The 9,276-nt window shown below is 33.2% G+C and overlaps 1 protein-coding gene across 1 annotated transcript; it reads left to right on the top strand.

The window, feature by feature from the left end:
• The first annotated feature begins 4,152 nt into the window (after window positions 1–4,152).
• Window positions 4,153–5,774, top strand: LOC111376732 (berberine bridge enzyme-like 18). Its single transcript, XM_022999713.1, has one exon. It carries the CDS (start codon window positions 4,153–4,155, stop codon window positions 5,731–5,733), a length of 1,581 nt encoding a protein of 526 aa, XP_022855481.1. The 3' UTR covers window positions 5,734–5,774.
• The last annotated feature ends 3,502 nt before the right edge of the window (window positions 5,775–9,276 follow it).

The following is a 9,276-nucleotide window of genomic DNA, read 5'->3' as shown; positions in this document are numbered from 1 at the left end:
CGCGCTACTGTTGAAATTTAAATTGGAATAAGTCAATATACTAGAGTGGACCCATTTGAATTCGTAAATTATGAGAGATACAAATTTATCACTTTAGGACTGCCAATATTCGTCCTAAAGTCTCTAGCAACTGCAACAACCAACCAGCCAAGATCGAATCCCGAACATGTGAAGGACAATTTTGTCCAGATTCCACTATACAATCTGAAACAGACAACTAGCAACACCAAAATTTCAGAAATAATGTTAAGAATAAACTGTCTATAGACACCTCTGCCATCAGACGCCGCATGTGCCCTCATGCGCCACCACCAACCTTTGTGGGTGGTCTTCACGTGCCTCCACCTATCACATGCCTGACCTCTAGGACCTCGTCTACATGCACGTCACACCAGTAGTCTTCGTTTCACCACCAGATCTCTGAATTGTCCAAAAATTGCACAAGCATGTCTGGATTTTAGGTAGTTTCCAGACAGCTTTTTCGATCTGATTTTACTTATCTCACTATCACTTATTCGGATATTGCACATGTTGTTCATATCATTAGTCATCTTGTTACCTCACCTACTACAGTTCATTGGGTGCCGTTCTTTGCATTTTGAGGTATCTTAGCAGGACTCAACTTCAGTGTTCTATGAAAGGACCAAATATATTGGGATTGATTATCATGTTGCTCAACATCATTATCAGCATAGTACTATCATGTTATCTTGTGTTCCCTCCACCATGCAGATTGCTGACTTGTTTACGAAGTCACATTCTATTTCATGGTTTTCTTGCAGCAGCATCTTGAATTTGAGTAGATGTTAAATATATTTATTTTATTTAAGGGTAGATTAGCATTTTATTTGACTATTTAAATCTTTATTTTCCTATATTTTCATATCATTCATTAATCAAGAAACTCTCAGTATTTTGTATTATCAATTTAATATTTTTGAACTCGAAGTTTTGTATTTGCTTCACGAACACCCTCTGCTTTCTATATCACTTATATATTATTAATTGCATATTGTTGGTTATATGAATACACGGGACATTATATTGTTTATGTTTGGGAGTGGAAAAATGTCAAGTTCCTTTTTTTTTTTTTTTTGTTACTGCTATGATTTGCAATTGTTATGTGGGAATTTACGACTTTAATATAATTGAAATAAAGGAAAAATTTGAAATTTGAAAATTTACAAAATGATTTTCGCATCTGTGTACTTGTATGAGTTTGATAGCCTTACCAAATTATGATGATATTGCTGAAATTATGTGCGGATTTATGAGTAGTGATAGATTACATGCTTTGATTTATTTTGATAAGGATTATTAGTCTAGTTTGAATCTTAGAGATTGAAGCAATTAAAATCTAGTAGAATTGTTAGAAGTTGAAGTGATTAACTACATTGATAAAATCCAACCAAACTAGGAGGAAAATTAATTAGTGTTGTGATTTCAACCTTAGAATACACCCCGGGTGAGAGTTTAAAAAATAAGTTTGGATGTGTGCAACTTACGAGTTAAAATGAATATACTTAACCATTGAGGGTCAAAACTTGAATTAACTTATGAGTTTATGATGGTTCTCTTCACTATAATATGGGATAAGTTAAGATTATTCTTAATATTTTAATTTTGAAGCCTTTCATGAGTCTTTTTATGCAATTACAAAACACGATGCAAAAACAGCAAACTATCTAACTATATTATTTATTTTGTTTTTGTTTGTTTGATTAAGCATATGATTTTGTTCAATGATGAATAAATGTTCAAGTTTGAGGATAGATAAGTGTAATTCTTAAATTTATTTAGATTGGAAAAAGTGGATATTTGGGAGTGCTTTTACAAAACTGGTAATTAATATTATGTATATAATGTTTGTTTAGGAAAAACATGATTTTTGATGGCTTTCGGATAAACAGGACATGATTTGTTAATAATTAGAAGATGGGCACCAAAGTGGCCCACACTGGAAGATGGAGAACTTAAATTGCAATTAATAAGGATTGGAGTCGGATGAAAAATCAGAAAATGGGGATCAAAATGTAAACAAACGAATCAGTTGTCCCTTCGCGATCAAAATAACAAGAATCGCAGAAGCAATAAACAAATTGGTATACCATACTAACTCCAGTAGAAAGATTTTATATTCCTTTCGATTTCAAACTCTTCGTAGAAAGCAATTGGATCACATTTTAGCCTACTTTGGGGGGCAGGGGGACAAAGAAGAAAGTAAGTAAGAGTTACTATGCAATAAACATAAAATGCTTGAAGATTTGAGGTTTGAAATTGGATATAAAAGGCAAGGAAAAAATCTGAGATTTGAAATTGGATATATAAACACGAAATTGATTCCATATTTCAAGTGGGGTGAAATTAATTCCATATCTCATTTTTGCAAATATATTTTCAGTAAACAACACGAAATTGCAGAAGCAATAAACAAATTTTTACTTTGTGATGTCAGCAACGAATAACTTAGTGAGGGTCAATGTATAAACGTTGGTTAACGACAATTCAAGAATTTGCAACTATAGAAAGGATAATGGGGACTCTGAAGGTTGCCATCTCTGTTTGGCATTTCTTCTTATATTTTTCAGCTGCTTCAAATGCTTGACAATTTTTTTTTTCTTGTGCCCAAACCTTTGAAGTGCATTATAGTTGAAGTGCCCAAACCAAACCTTCTCACCATGTTAGGCATTATAGTTGAAGTGCTACACGTTAAGCTTTGCGAAAATAAAAAATATTATATTGACTTACTAATTATTTGACAAACTTGAACCACAAATAATAGCTTGAAAATTTACTGTTTGCATGTTTATCTTTTAGGCCAACATTTAGGCCAGATTTTCTTTTAGGAAGCAGTGAAACGTTCATAAATTTCTTCATGCGTGGTTCAATTAATCTCCATGTGAAAGCTTCACAATTAAAGTTTGAATTTTCTTCTCATATAACCGAGACGTAATAAATTCTAAATTCATTTCAGCAGTCATTTACAAAAGTCACTATGAACATCCATAAACACAAGCAACCAATCAGATTCCAGCTGGTATACTCTTGCCTTTTATTTTGGCATTTTATTGCCTGAAAATACAATTCACGTGATAACACGAATAGGCATTTGATCATTTATACCAGTATAATCTATGCATAATAAAATTTTGTCACACAATTCATTTTAAACTTATATGAAGTGCAAAATATGAGAGATTCATGTATAAAATGTGTCAATAACGCCTTGTGAGCAAACTCAAGACTCTAATTTTTTGAAGGGACATGCAAAAGAAAATCACTAGTAAATGAATATTTTCCTCGAATAATAAAAGTCAAACCCTATAGGTTTAGCACATCATAATAATCAACATAAGGCCTTATAGATGTCAAGGATAATTGTTTGTGCTTTGTGAAATTAAAAATGTAATCATGTAATTTAATGCATTTATAGATATTCAAATTTGGGATATGGATATTCAAACTTGTCAATGATTCCATAAGATTGGCGGAATTTCAACGAACAACTATATACTGCATAATCACTTAGTGAGGGACAATCAGGGGATAATCATCTAAATCAGTATATAAGAATAGGTTAACTACAATAGAAGAAGTTTGCAACAATAGAAAGGTTAGCGGGGACGTTGAAGGCTGCCATCTGCGTTTATTTCTTTTGCCAATTCCTCATATATTTTTTCAGCTACTTCAAATGTATGACAAAAATTATTTTCTTGCATCCCTTGTTAGAACCTTAAAGCATCACCATATTAGGGATAAGTGTTGAAGTGCCAAGAAAAATCTTGATTTACTTTACGCATTATCCTTTACGAATACAAAATTTGACCTTATAATTATCTAAAAAACTTGTACCTCAAATAATACTTTTAACAAATTTACTGTTACACGTTTTTCAGCACCAAAATTCGTGTAAAGAAAATCATATAAAAAACAAAAATTTTGACCAGATTTTCTTTGAGGAAGCTGTGAAACATTTGTAAATTTCTTTTTGCGTGGTTCAATTAATCTTACCATGTGAAATCTCACCATTGAAGTCTGAATTTTCTTCCGACATAAACTCAAAGCTCATTTCCAGTCATTTAGGAATGTCACTATGAACATCTATAAATACATGCAACCAATCAGAATGAAAATATAAAAACAAAACAAAGTATGCAGATTCTAGCTGGTATACTCTCACTTTTTCTTTTGGCATTCATTTCTATTTCAGGAGCTTCTTTGGCTCATAACAAAAATGATTTCCTTGAATGCCTCACCCTCCAGTTTCAAAGTTTCAACTCAGATTCTGATTCAATTCACACACCCAAAAATGCATCATATTTATCTATTTTCCAATCTACAATATGGAACCTACGAGCGGCATCAAACTCTGGCCAGAAACCTGTTATAATCATTACACCGTATTATGCATCCCAAATTCAGGCAGCAATTTATTGCTCTAAGAAACATGGGATTCAGCTAAAAGTCCGAAGTGGTGGACATGACTACGAAGGACTTTCATACATATCTCAAACTCCATTTTTTATAGTGGATATGAGAAACCTACGATCAATATCCATTGACACAAAAAAAAACACTGCATGGGTTCAAACAGGTGCAACACTTGGTGAACTTTATTATACGATCTCTCAGCACAGCAAGACTTTGGCATTCACAGCCGGTGTTTGCCCGACTGTAGGTGTTGGAGGGCACTTCAGTGGCGGAGGATATGGCATGATGTCCCGTAAACATGGTATTGCGGCAGATCACATCATTGATGCCAAACTTATTGATGCTAATGGCAAAATTCTTGACCGAGAATCCATGGGAGAAGATCTCTTTTGGGCCATTAGAGGAGGTGGAGGTACCAGTTTTGGAATTGTAGTTGCATTTAAGGTGAAATTAATTGTAATTCCAGAAACTGTGACATTTTTTAATGTTACAAGAACGTTAGAACAAAATGCAACACAGCTAGTACACAGATGGCAATATGTTGCTGACAAGATTGATGATAATCTTTTGTTAAGACTCTTCCTAAGAAGCTTCAACTCTTCAAATGGAAAGAGGACAATAGGAGCATTCTTCACTTCTTTGTACCTAGGTCGAGTTGATGATCTTCTCCCAATAATGCAACAGAAATTCCCAGAATTGGGTTTGGTGAAAGAAGATTGCACTGAAATGCCATGGATAGAATCCACACTCTTTTTTGCAGGTCTCCAGGGTGAATCACTGGACGTTTTGCTGAGTAGAACTCAAGTTTCCACGGCATATTCCAAAGGAAAGTCTGACTACGTGACGCAACCAATTCCAGAACACGGTCTTAAAAGCATATGGAAATTTCTCGAGGACGAAGATGAAAATAGGGTTGAATTGCAATTCAGTCCGTATGGAGGGAGAATTAATGATTTCTCAGAATCAGAAATTCCTTTCCCACATCGATCTGGCAACATATTCATGATTCACTATGCAGTTGGCTGGGCAGAGAGTGCAGAATCCCCAAGGCATATAAACTGGATCCGAAGGCTTTACAGTTTTATGGCTCGTTTTGTGTCAAAATCTCCGAGAGCAGCATATCTCAATTATCGGGATTTGGATATTGGAATGAACAATATTAAAGGGAATACGAGCTACAGACAAGCAAGTGTTTGGGGATTTAAGTATTTCAAGAATAATTTCAGAAGATTGGTTAATGTGAAGAAGAAGGTGGATCCAACTAATTTCTTCAGGAATGAACAAAGTATCCTGCCAATGTAACCATGATAATGCAAACTATAAAGAATGGCCTGTCATTAATTATGTATTGAATAAAAAGGATGTGTCCTCAATAGTTTATTATGTAAACATAAATTGAAGATTAATGAAAAATATCCATTTTATTTTTGTAGTATTCCACCAGCATTTTGGATACATCTGTTCCGCTCCATACTGGTGACTATACGTCATTTAGAAAACTTATAAATAGGGTGAAAATCAAACAAATACAAATAGGCATGATAAACCTTTTAATTGAAAACAAGAAAAAAAGAGTGAGATTACTGGTATTAATTGGACAGTGAAAGTAAGAAATGGAACATCTAAAAAACTCGGTCTTTTGTATTATATTTTCATAAATTTAAATAGGGAATTTTCATAAATTTCGAAAATTCACAAAATTTTTTCATTTTCACTAAAGTGTCAAAAATGTCACTTTTTGGTGTAAAATGTCCATGTTACCCTTAGTGATATCTTTTTAGGAGCATTTTAATGCTTGATTTGAATGTTATTAATGTTGTGATGTGATAATTTGTTTTGTATATTACAAACATGGGAGATATGATTATAATATTGGGTTATGAATTTTATTAAAAAAAAAAAAGGAATTTGAAAAAGTTAAAACAAGCACATAACTTCTTACCATTAAGAAACCCTAACTTTCTTACCCATCTTTTTCATTCCATCATCAAGAAGGCGTTATTATTGTTTTCATCATCCATTTTGAGAGGTTAGCCATTATAAATTGTTTACATTTTGATCTTATAGCTTACTATTTTTAAATGTTAAAAACAACATGGTCACATTTATTTGAAATTCTTGAAACTCTTATTCATTGATTTGTTTGGTTTTTGAAATATTTTCAAAGGGTAAAGATGCCAATATCCTTTACAAAATATGAAGGATTCCATATTTAATGAAACATTTAGTTATTCCTTATTTATTTTGGGGAAGATATTGTGATGTTGTAGTTGAGAATTGATTATAACCATTAATGTTTTCAATAATTTCTTCCACAGAATGAAATAAATGTTTTCAAGCTTCTTGGCAGTTCCGACAGTTCAACTATCGAATTGTATTTTCGTAACCATTGGGTTAGACATCTCAATTGTTGAACTTGACATTTATAAATTGTCGGAATAGACAATTTAACTATCGAATTTGACACTTGAAAACTGTTGAAACCCTTGATTTAATCTTTTGCTATTACATGGATTTAAATATTTGAAAGTTCCACTTTGATGATATTAAACGTCGACATATGGATTGTGCAGAATTTTTACAATTGCAATCCCAACATTTTAGGTATGAATAATTATTTGAGATTTATCGTGTCGTATAGGGAAAAGTTAGTTCATATGGACGACGAATACAAATAGAAAGGGGACAAAACCACTTCTATTTTTGTGTCAACGAATATTGCCGGACCACATGTTCGAACCCCACTATAATACAACTCGCATAAACAGGCTTGATGTCTAAAAGTGGTTGAAATTGTATATTAAATGTTCTACATGATGTTGTACATTATGAAGCTATATTATTATTTTCTTTTGATTATCGTTTGTAGACGTTATTGCTTCTTTTGTTCGTAAAAAAATTACGGATTTGTATGTCGATGTACTGTACAACATCATGATAGTTAAATTGTTGGTCCCGACAGTTGGTTTCTATCATTCTTGACAGATGATTGCAAATTAGAAAATTTCACTTCTCCAAACAAACGATACATAAAGTACTATGGTGTTTTCCCAACACATTCTCAACTTGCATTATTATTTTGAACTTACATTATCATTATCATGATATTATTGTTTGTAGACAAGAGAAGACATGTTTAAGTTCATACGCAAAATACAGATCCATAGAAAAATATTGCATAACATCCCGACAGTTCATGCGTCGTTCTAGACAGATTGTTTCTATCGTTCTCAATAGTTGGTCCGGAGTACAAACTTTAACTACATATATGATGCACAAGGGACATGATACTGCTGAATGTTTGATAAAGACTTTGCCAAATTCATCCCTAACAAAAATAAAAAAACTACACATAACTTAGTACACAACCATATGCAATTATTGCACACCTCGTTCGTTGTCGACGTTTGAACCTTCCTCCCATTGTCTTCATCATAATCATCCAAACTTATGACAATTATCTTAGGAGGTGGACATTAGCCAACCACTCGTCATCGTCGGATGCGGGTTCGTACGGAACCATGATCTCGAACACCTCATTGAGCACCCTGTTCGGTGACTGTGATGCTTTATTTGACACTTCGTCCAGGTTGGAAAAAGGAGGAGCGGAAATTGCTCTTCTACCATTCTAAGGGTTGACTTCCTCATCGTCCGATAAAATTATGATGGGACATAAAGGGGACAAACTGGGTGTTGGTAGAGGCTCAATTAGGTTGAATGGTTCGTTGCTTCATGTGGACGAACCTCTTATTCCAATGCAATGCAATGTGTGAAACTCTTTGTGTATGTGAGTAGTATGAAGTGTCACAAAGCTTATGAAATCAAAAAGTGGTGAGTCATAATGAATATTATGCCATGCTATTTAGTACCCTACCACCAAGTTACAACTCAAACAAAATTTGAAAGACAATTGCTGTGGTGGTTTAATGTCTAAGTGTACCTTTATCACCTAAATTTTGTCCATTATTTATGAAAATTGTATATCTTAAATCATGTGTACCATTTTTAGTTAAAAGTCATGTAGTTGTTTGTAATCAATTTTTATTAGTATCTTTGTATCTTAATTATAGCATGGGCCTCAGGTATTTTTGATATCGAAACAAATCATAATTAAAAGTTGGCCATCGAAATTCAGAAATTTTGTGTTCTTTTAATCCAACAATCCAATGAATGTGAGAAACGAGAAACTTATAAATTGCGTAAATACAATTAATAGTGAGATGCATTAGTGACACTAAACTTCAGGTTTGTGTTCAACTAGACTCCAAGTTAACACAATAGCTTCTCACCTATCAAATGTACAACTTATAAAGATGTGCAAATCAAAGTACCCTTATCAAACAACTATGATTTGCAAAAAACATGCATCGACCATGAACTCCGAAGTGTGTAAAGATATTGATTTACTGCATTACGACATTAAAACTAAGAAACAGTAGCCTAGCTTCAACAACATGGATAATATTGCCAATATTTTTCCATAGACGAGATAAAAAAAAATTCAAAGAGTACCTATGGGCCTTAGATTTAGATTCAACTTTAGTATAAAAATGTTCATAATACTCTGACACAATTCCCAAGTATCACACTGATAGAAATTTAACCAACGAAAAGATTATACATTAACGTTTTACGAAAATGTTCTTCCATGCGAACCCCCAATCAGTATTTATCATTCCATGCAGTCTTCATTGCATCTTTGTAAATGTTATCTTTCTTTGAAAAAGCAATGGATTGCTTCCATCTACCACCCTGTTTCTAAATGTAAGCAACAACACACCTTATTTCAAGAATCTTATGTTTCTAAATTTGTTGAAGCCTATATAAATGGCTTAAATTAGCCCC

The sequence above is a fragment of the Olea europaea genome, unplaced genomic scaffold (assembly GCF_002742605.1).
Source record: "Olea europaea var. sylvestris unplaced genomic scaffold, O_europaea_v1 scaffold1558, whole genome shotgun sequence".
NCBI classification, from domain to species: Eukaryota; Viridiplantae; Streptophyta; class Magnoliopsida; order Lamiales; family Oleaceae; genus Olea; species Olea europaea.
Note: the sequence above shows the minus strand (reverse complement) of the source record. Positions and strands in the feature narration are given on the sequence as shown.